Below are 18,660 nucleotides of genomic sequence, written 5' to 3'. Positions count from 1 at the left end.
CCTGCTGAGTTTTTCTGTTTTTTAGTACTCGCCTGAAGGCCACATTACCAAAAGACAGATAATAGATTCCATTCCTATATAAAGTTGTCTCTCCTGTAACTTTATAACTACCACTTTCCTTAATTCATTGATTTCAGAATTTTGCCACAGTTAAATGTATTTTTGCAGTGCATTACTTTTATAACCCAGACAGATGTTATGGCCCCAGGATGAGAGCCACATTACATTCTTCTAGCACAGAAACATATATCTCAGAACATTTTTGATTTTATTGTAACATACAATACTATTGTCACTGGGGAGTAAAATTCTGTGTAGAGGCTTCACAGCAGTGCCTATGGATATAATGATATCTGCAAAGGCACTATGTCATAGAACATAACGTGGTGAGATGGTGCCCTTTAGTATCTGTGGCATAATAGTCTCTGGGAATGGACTGTGGCTGTGGGATAGCAGGTATAGTAGTGAGAGATGGTGCCTATAGTAACAGTGAGATAATAGTCTCTGGGAAGGGAGTGTGACTGTGGGATAGCAGGTATAGTAGGGAGAGATGGTGTCTATAGTAACAGTGGATAATAGTCTCTGAGAAGGGAGTGTGACTGTGGGATAGCAGGTATAGTAAGGAGAGATGGTGCCTATAGTAACAGTGGGATAATAGTCTCTGGGAAGGGAGTGTGACTGTGGGATAGTTGGTATAGTAGGGAGAGATGGTGCCTATAGTAGCAGTGGGGATAATAGTCTCTGGGAGGGGAGTGTGACTGTGGGATAGCAGGTATTGTAGGGAGAGATGGTGCCTATAGTAACAGTGGGGTAATAGTCTCTGGGAAGGGACTGTGGCTCTGAGATAGCAGGTATAGTAGGGAGAGATGGTGCCTATAGTATCAGTGGGGTAAAACACTCTGGGAAGTAACTTTGGGATAGCAAGTATAGTAAGGAGAGATGGTGCCTATAGTAACAGTGGAGATAATAGTCTCTGGGAAGGGAGTGTGACCGTGGGATAGCAGGTATAGTAGAGAGAGATGGTGCCTATAGTAGCAGTGGGGTAATAGTCTCTGGGAAGGACTGTGGTTGTGGGATAGCAGGTATAGTAGGGAAAGATTGTGCCTATAGTAACAGTGGGATAATAATCTCTGGGAAGGGAGTGGGACTGTGGGATAGCAGGTATAGTAGGGAGAGATGGTGCCTATAGTAACAGTGGGATAATAGTCTCTGGGAAGTGACTGTGGCTGTGGGATAGCAGGTATAGTAGGAAGAGATGGTGCCTATAGTAGCTGTGGGGATAATAGTCTCTGGGAAGGGAGAGTGACTGTGGCATAGCAGGTTTAGCAGGGAGAGATGGTGCCTATAGTAACAGTGGGATAATAGTCTCTGGGAAGGGAGTGTGACTGTGGGATAGCAGGTATAGTAGGGAGAGATGGTGCTTATAGTAACAGTGGAATAATAGTCTCTGGGAAGGGAGTATGACTGTGGGATAGCAGGTATAGTAGGAAGAGATGGTGCCTATAGTAGCTTTGGGGATAATAGTCTCTGGGAAGGGACTATGGCTATGGGATAGCAGGTATAATAAGATGAGAAGGTGCCATAATAGCGGTGATAAAATGTTGCCTGTAGCAGGGGGATGATGGCTCTCAGAAAGTAATGTGGCAAGGTGGTTGTGGAGTCTGAAAACTGTAGTTTAATAAAAGCTGAAGTAGGTTTGGCATTTATATACTTTATAAATAATAGGGAGCTGAAAAGTCTGTTTGCTCTAAGACCCAGGAGAACACTGGCCTACAAATCATTTATCCAATTACATTTGTTCCAGAAGACCACAGCATGTTAACTATTAACTGTAATAATTTTGTGCCTGAAGCCAGTATCTCATGCATTCCTCACCCGTTGTTCTTGGCAGGAGACGAAGGTTTGAAATCCAGGAGCCACACCAAACCCCAGCTGGTCAATGAAAGGAGGTTCATCTTGGCTATGAATCTGAACCTTAATTCCAGCCTCAAAGGATGTTTCATCTGCAGCATAAAAAGCTGTGGTTAGTGCAGAACTGATCCATATCTTAGCTTTTGTCTGGTCCTAATTCATGTAATCTAGAACAAAATAGAAATATGAAGGTCTACTCACCTGTCTCACCCCAAACAGGCAAATACTCATCTTGCTGAATGTCCAGCATCAGTTCTAATCCGTTCCCTGTGCCCCCTTTTGTGGTCACTAAGGGAGGTCCATTGCGCCCAGAGTTAAAAGTATAGCATTTCCCATATCTGGTAAAGACCTATTAGATGAGAAGAAGTTATAGTTCAGTTGGAAATGCCTGGAAGAGCATTCATTGTTCAAAATGAAAAAAAAAAAAAGAAATTGTACTATTTTTTTTTATATATTTATAATTCTTCCAATGTCTGCATATAGAGTTTACATATAAAACTGGCAACTAAAAAACATATGATGGCCCCTTAGAATAGTTTCTGAAGTTTCATGCTGAGACAGAGTAGGGAAGTAATGGGCCAGATTCAAATCAGAGAGAAAAGGTTTATCACGTGAAAACTCATGGACTACATTCAATTTGAGATGCAATTCAATTTCAGAAAAACGTATCTCAAGGTTTTTACTCTATTGAAGTCTATGAGAAGAAACTGGAACTGAATTTGGTGAAATATTTTTTTCTACTCAAATTAAACCTCGCCCAGGATATTTTCACGTGATAAACCATGAGATAACTTTTTCTCTCTGCATTGAATCTGGCCCAATGTTGGATAGAGAGGACAACATGCAGTCATGCCTGGCCTAGCGACATCAAAATCCTACCAAGGCTATCAGTAAATGTACAATACAAGGGCAATCCTTATCCAGGTAAGTACATTTAGAACTGTAGAAGAACATTGAATACCAATGAACTGATTGATTTGATACCAGTTAATACATATGAAAGATGGGGCTGACCATGAGCCACCATTATGCTCACACCATTAAGCATATTGAATGAAATAGTATTGGCTGTTGCAATGGAGAATGGAATGTATGTTAGCATCAAGGGAGAACATATTCCATGCAGCCAACGATTCAGTATTTAGTGAGGCAACGATCCTGACCAAGAATGGACAGACTCAGAAAGAGTAAAGGCTGTGTACTTGAGTCACAAAGACCAGATCATATCCATGAGACAGTCTATTGTAAAACCTGATATCTGTAGTCCATAGATATTAATAGGCAAAATCATAAACATACTGCCATAAAGATATCACCACTTTTACACGAAAGGCATCTTTCCTCAGCAAGGTACTTTTAATGAGCCGAACAATAGAAAACAATATTTTTATTGCATTAACCTAAAGCTCTAAATGCAATAACAATTGTACCTACTACAGGTAAGGGAACTGTTATCCAGAATGCTCGGAACCTGAGGTTTTCTGGATAAGGGATCTTTTTGTAATTTGGATCTCAATGCATTAAGTCTACTTAAAATCATTTAAACATTAAATAAACCCAATTGGATTGTTTTGTTTCCAATAAGGTTAATTATATCTTAGCTGGGATTAAGAACAAAGTTACAAATGTCCTTTAACCGTTATGTATATCGCAAAAGTGTTTAGAATAGCGCCCCCTCATAAGTTTTACATTCATTTATTTTTAAGGGTTACTTATCCTTTAAGATAAGACTCATCATACAATAGGCTTATTTAAATTTACAAAACTGGTCCCATAGAAAAGGCCTATAGAACATTTTGCTACTGAGTTTAAGAGAAAAGGTGGTTAGAGTAAGCCTGAGATGTGAACTTTTACTATTGGTTATAAAGTGCTAACATATTCCACAGCACTGTACAACGGAGGTGAATACAGTGACCACACAGACTGCATACAAACATACGACTGATAAATGATACAAGAGGTAAAGGGGCCCTTCTGAATGAAGCTTACAATCTAAAAGGAGAAGTATGAGACACAAAGGGGCTGATTTATACAGTGGCATAAGTAGAAGTTGTCGGACCCCCCTCCAAAAAAACATTTACAAATGGGCAACATGCATACACACTGCCTGCCTCGGCAGGCGCATGGATTTTATCAATCTGAAAATGCTGTAGAAAGGGGATTTTTGTGCAGCAGAGCCCATGTCCAGGTCCCCCTACAGCATCTGCTGGGTCTTACGCCACTGGATTTATAAATACGGATCAAATTTGCATCAGGCCAGGAACCCAAGGCAACCAATCAATTATTTACTTTTATTGTTCAGCCTGCAGCTGCCTGAAAAAAACTAGTCACTATTTGGTTGCTGTGGGTTACTGCCCAGGTACAAATTTGCCCAGGGGTTATACATGAGCTTTGTTAAGTCTGATGTGAGACACAATCATGTTGCATACATATATAACTTTATGTTAAAATAGTGACACACCATAATTAAAAAATGGCAATGTTTGCTCCATTCATTGAATCATACCTCCCAACTGTCCCTTTTTCGGAGGGACAGTCCCTCTTTTGACAGCTCAACCTGCAGTCCCTCATTTGTACTGGAAAGTCCCTCTTTTCTATGCACTGAACAGCCAGAAAAAGAAACACAGTTTCTCACTTAATTGGCTTTTAACAGAGAGTCCATAATAGCTAACAGGTGCAAATAAGATACTTTGTAACAGTTTTGAGACACAAAAACAGTTTAGATAAGGAGAAATATTTTCAAACTTTGTAAAACAAACATGGTAATTAGGGAGTGTGGTCACAGAAAGGGGTGTGGTCAAAAAAATTGCTGCGCTACGTGCGGGAATTTTTTTTTTTGTCCCTCTTTTTACTTCCAAAATGTTGGGAGGTATGATTGAATTTCAGAATGAGTTGGGTGCCTCTCTAGCCAAAAGGGCACTTTATTTTTATTATTAAAAGAGCACAAAATATACAAATCTATATAAAATCGATGGCATCTTGTACAGAAAGTTGGGAGTGTGACTGTGGAGCCGGAATTGTTCCCAGACAATTTGGCAGTAGCTGCCTTGCCTCCTGATGAATCTCTTCTCTACGGCAGCCTAATGTGCTATGGAACAACGCAAGGATATCTAAAGCCTGAAATACACACAAATGTGTTTGTTTCCAAGTTCTCATAATAGATTTTTTTTCCCCTGTAAAGTAGAAGATGATAAAATTATATTTTCAGGTTCACAAGTTGAACTGAGCTGCACTGCCAAGCCCAAATAACGGGAAACATTTTTTCACGGAGCTCGGTTAATACACTGGTCTCATTACCGGCACTTGTGACTGAAGAGGTCATTAATGTTTTTAAATAGAATTAGACATGTTCATGCGAGGCAAGTACATAAATAGCTGTTAGCAAGGTGGAAGGTTTCCAGGCTCATGCCTGATTCTGCTAATGATTCCTAGCTCTGGTAGCAGGCGGCAGATAATAGGGATCCACCTCCCCATGCCTTTCAGTGGTGTGGTTTAATTTCATGCAGCATATATTGTAAATCAAAGCTTATGCACATGGTCAAATTATAAATAAATACATTTAATTGCAATCAGCCCTGTAAGTATCCTTCTTGAATAGCACCTTCCATTGGGCAATCAGTGTTGCAAGACTGAGCAACAAAGCAGGAAATCATTTATTCCAGTAACACAATATAATTCTCAAAGATGAAACAAGAAGCCTTGTATTGATTTCCACAGCAAGATGCCAATATATATCTAGCCTCATGCCATTCCTGCTTGGCATTGCCATGCATTCTTATTAGCAATATGCTGCTGTAACTACAGCACAGAGGCACATGGAGCTATATTATATGGATGGTAATAACAAATTTAAAGACAAGCCTTACTCTGATCTTCCACCCTTCTAGGATGTCAGCTAAGGCCCACTTGCAGAACACAGTATAATATATGTTTATAGTGGCTATAGGGCTTCTTTATGATATCAAGGCAAAGGACTAGGCACACAGAGCAGCGACCCCTTTCAGTACAACTACAACATTCTTAAGGAAGGACCAAGCCTTGGCTTGGCTTGGTCCATCCTTAAGAATGTTGTAGTTGCACTATTAACGTCTGGACGGGATGTGGAAGGAAAAGCCGAACGTACAGGTATAGTTGGGTATGGGCAAAGTTTTGACCCCTTTCAGTACTTGTGCTCAGGTCTGGACTGGGAGTCGAAATAGGCCCTGGCATTCCAAGTACACAGAGGTCCAAACAGCCCATACCAGGCCACTAAATAGTGATTTTCTATGGCATCTTACAGCAGCCCCTCTGGCATTTGAAAGAACCCACAGATTGGCAGTCCAGACCTGCTCATCTATACTCGTGCCCAATAAAGCATGAGCAAACACAGTTATTTATGCAGCGCTCCAGATTGCAACTTGCACCATAATTACCAAATGTGCACAAAGCTTGAACAGCTTTAATTATGTTGTGCCTAAGAAATCTCAGCAAAATATGTGTAGGGATACAGAGAGTTAATTCCCCTCTGTTACTGAAAATCTGAACCACAAGTTGGGAAATCCCCTGTTTGTGCAGCTACAGGGTCTCCTAGGGTCTTGGGAGGGGCTGAGCCTTGTCCCTGTGCAGCATGCTAGCAGATACCGGAGGGTGTCACAAGGTGTCGCTGCTGCACCACTTTTCTATAAATAGGAGATCCCATCTACTCATGTGTGGATTTGCTGATTTTACTTCACTGAGGACAGAATAGGAGTAAGAATCTGGTCGTCAAGATGTAGAGGCAGGAGGCCTCTGAGGCTGGGGTGCGGCAGCCCCAAGCCTGGGAGCTAGACCAGAAGGGTCTGAGGCTCCTGATTTCCAAATTGCGCTATGGAGAGCTGTAGTTCTGCAGAGGAGGAATTCTGAGTGCTCACGCTATAGACAGCGTTGGGAGCTGGTTGTGAGGAGTAAAGAGGGTTTATCGTGCTCACGCTATGGACAGTGCTGGGAGCAACACCCTGAAGGTTTAAAGCAAGTTGTGTGCTCGGCTAGGAGAGCCTGGAGCTTCTAAGGCCTTAATCGCTGTGGATGCCTGTTCATACTCTGGAGGAGACTACCCATCTGTGTGAATCCCCTGGGTAAGTTGTGCCTAAGGGAGGGTAGAAAAAGATTAAGGATCCAGCATATCTCCTGTTTGTGAAACAGGCTGTTTGTGTGCCTGCCACGTGGGAGCCAATATCTTGTCCAGTGGGAAAGGTATTTGGGGCGGGTAGCGCTACCTGGGGGTACGCTTTTGGGGAAAAGGGACTGAGACTCTTTGTCTGCCAAATAAGTAGTGTGGGACTTTGTCTGGCAGGGAGGTGTCAGGACTGGACTTGCACAGGTTCCCCAGGGTAGTGGGTCATGCTATTGAATGCATATTTGTACTGTGAATATATACATCCCCTTTAATCTGCACTTTCTTTATTATAAAATTATTGTTATAAAGCAAAGTGTGTTTTGAATGTTTTTCCTAATGGGGCCACCCTGATCCCATTAGGTGGAGGCACTGCCAGGAGAGGAACTTCCCAGTACCCTTTCACCTTGCAAAGGGAACTCAGGACCTGAATTGGTAAGACGGTACAACCTTGGCACCAGGGGGGTTGCCAAAAGGGTGTTACATATGTTAGAAGCAATTCTGTGGCAGAGGTATTTATTTTCTTTGCCTTTGCTGACTATTCCCTATAAACCTACAATATGCATAACGCAGAATCTTGCAGCAACTGAGCATTTACACTTGTTTGGTGTAATAATATTCAGGGTATCACTCACTTAGCCCACTAGAGATCTGTAGAACACTGTCTTGTTTCAGCAAGACTTAGACTAGTTATGGCTGATATTTTTGCTTTGGCATAACCCCCAAACTGTATTTATTTTAACCCCTTTTTCTGCATAACACTAATTTCTTTAAATAGCAACTAACCCTTGGCAATCCAGGGGCCCCGAGTCCTTTTTGCGTATGAAAAGTATTGGGAACTGGGAATTACAGCGCAGTGCCTCCACCTAGTGAACACTGAGGAACACACTTCAGGGGGGGGTTCCACTAGGAATAATAATACACACAATTTGCAATTGAACAAATATAAACTTTATATAAAGAGTTTAACACTGGGGCAACTAATACACACTTCACTCCTACACTGGGGACATGTGGGGCACTACCTAAACCATTATTAGGTGCTTAACTGTTGCTTTAAACAGTCCTTGGTAAATATCACAGTCCCAATCCTCCGGAAGGGGTTAATAACCACACAATTCAAATGATCGTCCCTTCCCCAGTGCTCTTATTCCCCAGGTAGCGCTACCTTAATCTCCCCCAGATTCAACAGCTTCCCTGTACCTTACAGTCTTACAGCTACTCGTGCTGTCTCTATCAGCTCTCTGGGAGACCCCGTGCAATTGGCTCCAAAGTCAGGCACACCCTTTCTCCCAAGGATGCACTGGGGTTCCCAGCCAATCGGGTCGCTATCCAGCATGCAACTGGGCTGGATGATGTCACAGGCAGACAAACAGGGGAAGGATTCCTCATGTCCCCTACACCTATATAACATATTCTTGGCTAAACTTGCCATTGATAATACCTAGTATTAAGATTTGATTTTATTATTTACTCCATGCAAATGTGATTTCATCTTGGAACCCTTTATCCTATTAAGATCAGTTATTTTGCAGAATTGATCTGCATCCTGATATCTAGTAAACATTCTCGAGAAATTTAGCCCACACTGTCATAGGAAGATTTCAGTGATCCTTCTTCATATTTCACTGATCTAGTGATTTATCAATTTATGGCCCTCACTGTCTGAAAAGGCTTTGCCAACCGACTCTTAGGATTTTTTCAGTACATTCAGGTTGAGTTTTTTTGTATACAAATAAAAACAGTAGTTTACCACATGCTCGTAAGCAAATGTGCTGAAAAATAAAGCCACAATTTTATTTAGATTATTTTGAAGGAGGAGGATTGTTATGAAAATTAATTTTGCAGTTAGACTACTGGTTATTTTTTTAAAGATATTTTTTCAGTAATGCTACTAAATAATATTAGCTTTATCTCATGTTAATAAGAAATGTTCTAAATAAAAATCCCTTTAAAAATTAATGGTAATAAAGTTACTCTTTACTATCCCCTAGTCAGGGCCGCTCCTTCCACGAAGCTAGGTGAGAACCACCTCTGTAACTTTAAGAGCTGAATTTGGCTCCGCTAGTGCAGTGAGTGCTCTGTCTTTAAGGTTTTAAGCACGAAACGGAAGAGGTGGGGGCCCTCAGTATATGTCTCTCTATGTGCAGCTTTGTGTTGGAAAGACAGTAAGCTCCAATACATTATCTAAGTAAACTGAGCACACATTAATATATTTGACTTGTCACTCAAAATTTGACTCTAACTAATGCACGAAGAGAGACAGATGGTGATAATGAAGAGAAGTTTAATTATTTCAGATTCGGTAGAGAAATGTTAATTGGCTATATTTAGAAAGTTTATTATTTTCATGAGAATAACATAAGTGGAGTATTATAAAGACTAAAGGAGGCTTAGCCGCCCCAAACAGAAAACAGCTACTATATAAACTACTATATGTTCATATCTAAGTATACATTCACCAGTGAAAAGCCATCTATTGGTAGCTCCCCAATCAAAAATTATCATTGTAATTAAAGGAAATGCTTTCAATTTTTATTTTTTTACTTAGAAATGCAAAAATAAATATATTTGTTGAATTCATACTTTAGGCCACTGGCTACAAATATGTTTTGCTAACAATTTATTGAGCAGCCTTAAATATAATACTGAAACTAATTTTTTATCCAAGGAAAGTAAGTGCCAATGTACTGTAAAGAAGGAAAGCCTCTTAAAACCTGTGATAATGCACCTTGAAGATTTATATTATAATTCTATCAACATCTAAAGCTTGGTATTGGTGGTTTGGAAGACTCTCCCGCAAATCTTTGAATAAGGGGGGTACCTTTATGAGTTAGATTAAGGCCAAATTAGGGTGGACGTGAGAAAAATATGTCAAAAGGATCTAATAAATGGTGACCAGATATGAAGACCAGAAATACGTTTCTATTTCTTTAGAACAAGTATGGCTTCCTTACCGGAATAAAGTAATCAGCATCGCACTCCACTCCTTGGTACCGACACTCCAACATCATGTCACTAAGCTGATGGGAAGTGCGGTCTGTGATCTCATACATGTCAGAGGGGGAATACTTGGAGTCAACACTTGGATTCTGAGTTGATTCTCCATCCTCTGGGGCACCTATAAGAGGAGCGAGGTAAAGCAACTCAGCAGCAGAAAGTTGACTGGGTCGAAAGCGATTGCAGTTACAGAATGTTACTGCTGGGAAAATCATTCTTTTTGCAACCATCTCATCGATTGCAGTAAGTCGGGGGTAGGTTTTGTAATAAGCCACCCTTTCCCACACCTGAGAAAGAAATAGAAAGAGAGAAAGGAGTAACGATATGGTCCAAATTGTGCGACGTGGTCCCCATGGTTCCTCTGTGACTATGTGGTTTAGTCCATGGAGAGTGCAGTTGCTAGCAAAGACAGCAGGCTCTGTGGCAATAAAATAGTCCTCCTTCACCAGCTCAGCCTCTTCTGAATGGATTCCACAGATGTTCTTATGTTTAGGATCCCTTTCCGTGGAAAAAGACAATGTGCAAAATATTTGTATTGGCATTCTGCAACGTTTGATATGTGTGAAGCATTTATCAAAAGTCCAGCTGTCTATACTGCTAAAGAATAGGAGATAAAGTGATAAAAACAGATCTCCGAAGGTTCTGTAGCAGACCTGATCAACATCATTGCCAAACCAATCCCTCAAATTCGCCGGGAATGCATGCCCTGAAGTGATGATCTCTTCCCAACTTTACAATCTCTCTTCCACATCTACACAAAGCTGTACCATGTCCGCCTTAGGCTTTCAAGAGTTGTGCACTGGATGGTTTAAGCTTGTTTTGTAAAGATGGGAATCATATAACTTACAGTGAGCTTTCACTCTGCCAGAGGCAGCAAAATGATCCAATAGTGTGTTCATAAATAATATATGAAGATCCCAGCAGCACAGACGGTAGAATGCGAGCCTGGCAGTGGCAAGGGTAGAAAAAGATGCATAAGATGGAATGCCAAAGTCACTTGTATATTTGCTTCTTCAGTACCAATCCTGTTTCTGTTTGAGGCTACAGCAACATTACCTTTCTAATTAGAGGCTTAGAGGGATCATAAGCCAAAGAACAGGACAAGTGATATGCTTTCCCTTCTTTTTTTCCATCAAGCAGCAATTACAGTAGGATGTGAAGGTCCTATGGGTTATTTTACATGGTCCCAAGGGACTGATCAAATCACAGCTCTGCTGCTGCATTAGTAAACTTAAATCTCAACATCTGAAACAGTGAGGAGTATATATGTAAGGGGAGATAAGATCCTGCAGAAATGCCATTATCTTTAGCAAACTGACCGAAAAAAGGAGACTGAGACAAAATAAAACAGGCAAATATGGGATATACAGTATTACACAATACTAAGCACAGTCGGTGGTCTGCAGAAGAATAGGTGAAACAGTGCTGAACTAGAAGTGATTTATTTACTTGGATGCAGATGTATTATTGCATGGGCTGTGGGGATGTGTCTCAGTCAATGATGATGGGTCAGCAATGCTTGCTCACAGTGGGGAACAGATGTATAAATGATGGAGATAGCAAACTGAAAAGGAAATGATGCACAGCAATGTCATTTCACTACAGAAAGTGTGGCCCAAGGTGCTACCCGATGGATTGAAGCTCATTGCAAACTTAGTAAACCATTTTGCTTTTGGAATCATTGGGGATATTTTCCATCAGGGTTATACGAGGTTTCTTACCGGTTCATTTCCTTCAAGAAAGATCATTACATCACTGACTTACACTTTCCTGATGCCAGTTTAATAGAAAGAGACCCGATGCCTTTTATTTATAAGAAATCCTGCTGTTGGCATCACAAGCAGAATGCTGACTCTGTTTGGCACTTACTCATCGGGGCCACATATTAATCTTCACTAAGTGGGATTTACTGCGAGCCAGAGAGTGTACCACCATTAGGCTGGGACAATCTCCTGCAAGATCCATGCAAACTGAATCCACAATTTTTGGATAATTTTAAATATCAAGTCCTTACAAAACATGTGGCTCAATACTGAACCAAACATGTCATTTGTCCCTGTGACATAAAGGATTTGTATTTGTTTTGACTGAATATTCCCTACACCTGATGATAAGAAGAGCAGGAGATGTGGCCCATACAGCCTAACCTTTCCCCAATGCTGGAAATGAGACTGGAAAATGAGGAGATATTTGTTTTTATACAAATAGTGCCAAAAATAGGTTTGGGACAGTATAGAGAGTGGCAAACCGTTAATTCAGTTTATGGTGGTCCACAATCCCAACTACTGTAATTACATTCTGGTTCCTGTGTATCTTGGAGCCTATGCTGAACTCCCTTTGTTAGTAGATGGGACTGGGCCCTCTCATTAACCTAAATTTATGCCCTGTAGGTTAATGGGTAAAAACATGTTTTAATTGTAACTCTAACACCAATCACACCTGCAAATGGGCTAAGCTACATGGGGCCTTGCAACTGACTATATGCAGAAGTCTAAGATATGGGGAAACTAAGGAAGGTCCCTGTGTGCCTTGGGTTCCTGTTCCCCTAGCAATGTATAATATAAGTGATTAACTTGCAATCCAGTGTTTGTAGTTTTTTGGATTTATTGCACCTAGGACTATGGGTCATCGAGCTTCACAGGCTGCAAATTGTTTGGGGCGCTTGAATTGGGTCTTACATTATTCAATGTATTATTCTAAGATATGTGTAATGACTACTGTGACTTGATCGAACAGAGTGAAATTGTGAATTGATTCATTCAAACTGAAAATAAATCAACACTGTGGTGAAGCGAAAATTTCTAAATAAAAAAAAAAAAAGAAGAAGCTTTTATGGGTAGGGGATTTGTGTGCCTGATTCATGGCAGATTCATGTGTGGCATAAAAGAATGCCTTCATATTCAGTAGGAGTCGGATTAAGGGTCTCACTGTGACTGTAACTGAAAATAGTAATGGGTTTATTCTCCAGAAGAACATAATCAAAATACTATAAAGGCATAGGCATATAGTTTTGCCGAGACGGCCTGCAGAGAAGCAAAATTAATATATATTTGTGGACTTGCTACAGGCACATTTTCAGTAGTCAGTCACACACTGGGATAAGCACAGAGTTCAGTACAGATCTTGCTACAGGCGCACCGTCAATAGTCACTCCGGCAATGAGAAAAGCACACAAATTTTAATGCAAAAATAGAAAACAAATTTACACAACAGTATTGGTCCAGTATAGTATAACAATCATATTATTATAGGATAGAAAGCTCTGGACCTGGAGTTTTCTAGATAACGGGTCTTTCAGTAATTTGATTCTTCATACCTTAAAGTGATACTGACACCAAAAAAATGTATTTTCAAAATGTTAATCTACATTAAAAGTTACCTATAGGTCATGTTGATTGTTTTTCGTTGCTAGTTCTGCTTTTGTAAGTAATTGTCACTTGAAGTTCATAAACCTGACTATTTTGCCAACCTGACTGTCCCTTTTCTGCCTACCAATTAGAGTTTCTAATGCTAATGGACTCCTGCTGCACAAATATGGCAGCCCCCTCATAGAGGAACAGGATAGTAAGAAAGTTAATGTAAAAGCATCAAGCAATTACTGTTATGGCAAAATTATAAATAGCATTCTAAGACAATGTTATGATAGATAATAAAAAAGGTTATTTTCTGATGTCCGTATCTCTTTAAGTCTACTAGAAAATTATAGTTGGTCGCTATTTTTTTTTTTACACAATATGATAAATAGGCCCCTTAGTGTATTATATTGCATAACCCTTTATGTGAGCCATAAATCTAATAATGGGCTGTTTTTATTTTTTTTTGCAAAGGAGCCTTGAGCCCATTTTTAATCTGGCTGTGTATGAAGGAATGCAGCGATTTAATTGAATGGGAGTATACTGTGTGTCGGAATGAAGGTGAGCGGGCTGAAGGGAGAAGCGCCAGTGCTATTACAAAGAAGACTAGTTAGTCCTTTTTTTTGATGATGAGAATCAATGCTGAAATGCAGTCTGTACAGCCTATATTCCCATGTATCCTCCAGGGAGCAGTGCAGCCATGAAAATGTCAATCTTGCCCAAGTAACTGATATTATTCATTATAACAGCCTGTAAGTGTGTGTGTGTGGGGGGGGGGGCTGGGCTACACCATTTTTTGTGGGAATCTTAGAATTTTCCTTGCTCGGATTCAGGTTGCTAGGAGAGCAACAGGCTTTACAGCAAGATGATGCTTCTCAGTGCAACTGTATAAAATATATGGTTTTAACAAAGGGGTGCCAATTCTAACTAAAGCACCGGGGAGCATTGTAGGGATGCACCGAATCCAGGATTCGGTTCGGGATTCAGCCTGGGTTGGGCCTTTTTCAGCAGGATTCGGAATCGTCAGAATCCTTCTGCCCGGCCAAACCGAATCTGGATCCTAATTTGCATATGCAAATTAGGGGCGGGAGGGAAATCGCATGACTTTTTGTCACAAAACAAGGAAGTTAAAAATGTTTCCCCTTCCCACTCTTAATTTGCATATGCAAATTAGGATCCGGTTCAGTATTCGGCCGAATCTTTCGTGAAGGATTCGGCCGAATCCAAAATAGTGGATTCGGTGCATCCCTACATTATGGTAAAAGTGGCAGTGTGCTCTATGCTGCAAGATAGTAAATCAAGCATACATAGTGCTACATCTCGTCCTAGCCAAGATGGCCTTCATGTTGCTTCTACAGTCACTGGCAAACAGCCAGCCTTTTTCTTCAGCCCTGGTGCAGGAACGGGTTAACAGGCTGAATTCCCAAGGCTGAGATTGCAGTGCCAAATTAAATGTACCTGCCTCCCCCTTCCCTCTCAGTTACAAGCTCTGAAACTGCCTGAGTCAGCACTAGAAAAAAATTAGAAGTGCCTGGTGCACACACAAGCAGCTTCTCCCCCAGGAGCCTGTCGGCTTTTATATGCACAGATACCAGCCGCTCAGCATCTTAATCGCTGAGATTTGGGGGGGTCCCTTTAACATTGATGGGAAATGTGGCAGCCAGCCTTTACTTTTCCTGCCAAGACCCCCCCAACACACACTAACAAAACTGCCAGAGCTGCAGAAACACCACACTGATTGCCAAGTCACCCCGCTCTTTGCAAAGCTAATGGCACCTAAGGGGTGTGCACAGAGAGAGCTCCTGGCACATAAATGATACCATGTAGAAACAGGGCAAGGATTTAATAAACAATCACCCCTTCCCAGCACAAGTACAAATTGGCTAATCCAGACTGAGACGTTCCTCTGATCCCTGAAATAGATGCATTTTGAATAAACGCTTGTCAGATTGACATATTGATTTGCGATATCCCACACAACCTCTGCCGCTGGCTCTGTTAGCATCCAAGCATTGCGCTGAGGATCTGCCTAAATCATATCAATCATACAGGTAAAATCACAACCAGACAGTTGGTTCGATATTATCATTATTATTTATTATGGCCTATTCAATAAACCTGGATCCATAAATATTTTCATATTTTTTTCCCATAAAAGTATTTGCCCAATGCTTTTACCATACTATTGCCATATTTGTACAGCAGTAGCCTGGGAAGGGACATTCAGGCTGACAAAATAGTCAGATTTAGGAAATTCAGGTAACAATTGCTTACAAAAGCAGATCTGTCAGTAAAAAACATGACCTATAGGTATCAATACATAAACAATAATATTTTGAAAAACAGTTTTTTAGTTTATCAATTTAATTTTAAAACTGTTCACCAGCCAGAAATTGGCATTAGCCATTATACTCAAAGATACTAAAATGATACAAATTTTTCATTTTCTCTATTAGCTTTGAAAAAAAGTGTTGGTTTGGGCCTGAGAATAATGAACAATGGGGGGCAAGTCGAAACAAATGAAATCAGAGGGAAAGAGCTTACATGAGAAATGATAAAGAACTACGTAACCAGTCCGAGAAGGATACGATGTAGGGAAAGTCTGGGCAGGGACGTGAGCACATAGACAAGAGGAACACTCAAGATTGATCTGGAGGTTAAAGAAAGAGGCAGGAAAACAAGCATTCTCCCAGTTATAGTCTCATACAGTAACATACAAAGTCAGAACTTGATGTTGCTCACAGCAGAGATATGAACCTCAGGGGACCTGTACAACACACATCCTTATAAACATTTCACAAGAACAAATATACATCATAATCTTTATTGAGCCCCTTGGGGGTACAAAGTAGTTCACCCACAATCCTCCCAACGCTTTTCTAATGCAGTAAAAGGAGACAACGAGGAAAGGCAGCAGGTATTTGTTATTTCTGGTTAAAGTGGTCTGTATATCAGCAGCAGAAACCAGTGAAATCTCAGTTTTACATATCCTGATTTTAAATTTTCCTGCATTTTACATTGTTTTTTTTTTTGTTGTCCCACCAATTTATAACGCATTTCAATGGGCACCTTTCCCTGTTTTTACTTCATGTTTTCCCAGATTTTACACCAAGATTTTGTCCTGTGGTTCCCAATGATGACTCTGTGAATGTTATTATTAGTGAAACTAAGAGGTTTAAAATACTAACCAGATAAATACTATGTCATGATTCTGTCTGTATATAGTCAGTCCCAATGAGTCGGCACCTCATTCAGCCATGTACATGTACAGAGAGGTCTTGCACCTGCCCCCCCCCCATAGTGTAACATTAATGCTGCAATGCTTATCCCTTGTCATTAACACATTAAATATTGTATATAGTTACATGTTTAAGTTGGGATGAAAAAAAAAGACCATAGTCCATCAAATTCAACCCCTCCCGGCACACATACCTACACACACCCACTAAAACTATATACACCAATATCTATATTAATTGTAGATTTTAGTATCACTGTAGCCTTGGATATTATGCTTGTCCAAGAAATCATCCAAGTCCCTCTTAAAGTCATTAACAGAATCATCCATCAAAACATCAACCTGCAGGGCATTCCACAACCTCACTGTCCTCACTGTGAAGTGAGTTCTTTTTCTCTAGTCTGAAGGGGTACACTCTCGTACGGTGATCCTCTTTATAGGAACAAAGGTCCCCTGCTATTTGTCTATAATGTCCGCTAATGTACTCACAAAGAGTAATCATGTCCCCTCACAAGCGTCTCTTCTCCACAGAAAACAATCCCAACCGTGACAATCTACCCTCATAGTTTAAATCTTCCATCCCCTAAGGGTCAGGGCACACGCTCAGATTTGGGGAGGTTAGTCATCCGGAAACAAATCTCCTTTTCTTCGGGGCAACTAATCTCCCCGAACTGCCTCCCGCCGGCTAGAATGTAAATTGCCGGTGGGATGGCACTCGTTTCACTTTGTTTTCCGAAATCACCCGAAGTTCGGGAAAATGAAGGGTTTTGAGTGCCATCCCACCGGCAATTTACATTCTAGCCGGCGGAGGCAGTTTGGGGAGATTAGTCGCCCACGAAGAAGAGGAGAATCTGAGCGAATCTGAGCGTGTGCCCTGACCCTATACCAGTTTAGTTGCACTTAGTCTCTACACTCTCTCCAGCTGATTTATATCCTTTTTAAGGACCAGAGCCCAAAACAGCACTGCATACTCCAGATGAGGCCTTACCAGGGACCTATATTGAGGCATAATTATGTTTTCATCCCTTGAGTTAATGGCCTTTTTTATGCAAGACAGAACTTTATTTGCTTTATTAGCCACAGAATGACACTGCCCAGAATTAAACGTGTTATCTACAAAAAAACATAGATTCTTATCAGTTAAGGAAACCCCCAACACACTGCCATTTAGTGTATAACTTGTATTTATATTATTTCTGCCAAAGTGCATAACCTTGCATTTATCAACATTGAACCTCATTTTCCAGTTTGCTGCCCAGTTTTCCAATTAAGACAAATCACTCTGCAAAGTGGCAACATTTCAAAGTTATACTGACTCCTGTGTTTATATCCTTTGACTACTCGAAGAATAAAATTGCTTTAACGCATTTCCCCAATGTCACATTTTCAGGGATTTTACACTATTTTTTCCTGGTCTGAGTTTGGGAGGTACTTGTTCTGAATTTAGAACAATGGAAGTAACACAATCAACCAGATGGCTTGTGTGAATGATTAGAATAGAGGGTTTGATTCCCCGATTTAATGCTTAAAAAACAAAATGGGATTTGGCATATGAAGAGTGCTCTGTGTACAGAACCATTCTTAGGGCCCGGCACTGTAGCAGGGGGTTAGGCAGGTTCCGTAATGCAGCTTGCCAGCAATCATTCTACTCCCTGCTACTCACTGGCATAATAATTCATGAGCTTTGCTTTCACGGTTTCACTTGACTGGCCTCTGATATCAGATGTCTCTGGGCTCTGGGGAGTTTTACTGGCAAAGCTCTGTACATTAAGCAGTGAGGTATGTCAGGCATGGAGATAATGGCCTCCAGTTTCATCTCTGCCCAACACCGGGGAGCACAGCAAACAGCCACTAACAAAATGGAACAGGAAAGAAAGGTTCTTTTTTTTTTTTTTTACTGTTTAAATATTTTACGGTCAGGTTTTAAGATGTACTTGGCAATCTGAAGGACACGGCATTTATATGGGAAAGGTTTGTTAAGTGTGTATGAGAGCAGCATTTCATACAGGGCTGGATTATATCATTGG

The 18,660-nt window shown here is 40.7% G+C and overlaps 1 protein-coding gene across 2 annotated transcripts in view; it reads right to left on the bottom strand.

Moving 5' to 3' along the window:
* The window catches only part of LOC101027277 (acid-sensing ion channel 1), a 134,641-nt gene that overhangs the window by 43,188 nt on the left and 72,793 nt on the right, over window positions 1-18,660 (bottom strand). For both annotated transcript variants that reach the window (XM_018247597.2, XM_041582600.1), the window contains 2 exons: window positions 2,113-2,260; window positions 1,876-2,003 (listed from right to left, as the gene is read on the bottom strand). In XM_018247597.2, the coding sequence (XP_018103086.1) occupies window positions 1,876-2,003; window positions 2,113-2,260 (276 nt within the window). The remainder of the gene's footprint in view (window positions 1-1,875; window positions 2,004-2,112; window positions 2,261-18,660) is intronic.

This window comes from Xenopus laevis, chromosome 2L (assembly GCF_017654675.1).
Source record: "Xenopus laevis strain J_2021 chromosome 2L, Xenopus_laevis_v10.1, whole genome shotgun sequence".
NCBI classification, from domain to species: Eukaryota; Metazoa; Chordata; class Amphibia; order Anura; family Pipidae; genus Xenopus; species Xenopus laevis.
This window is presented reverse-complemented; position numbering and strand designations above follow the sequence as displayed.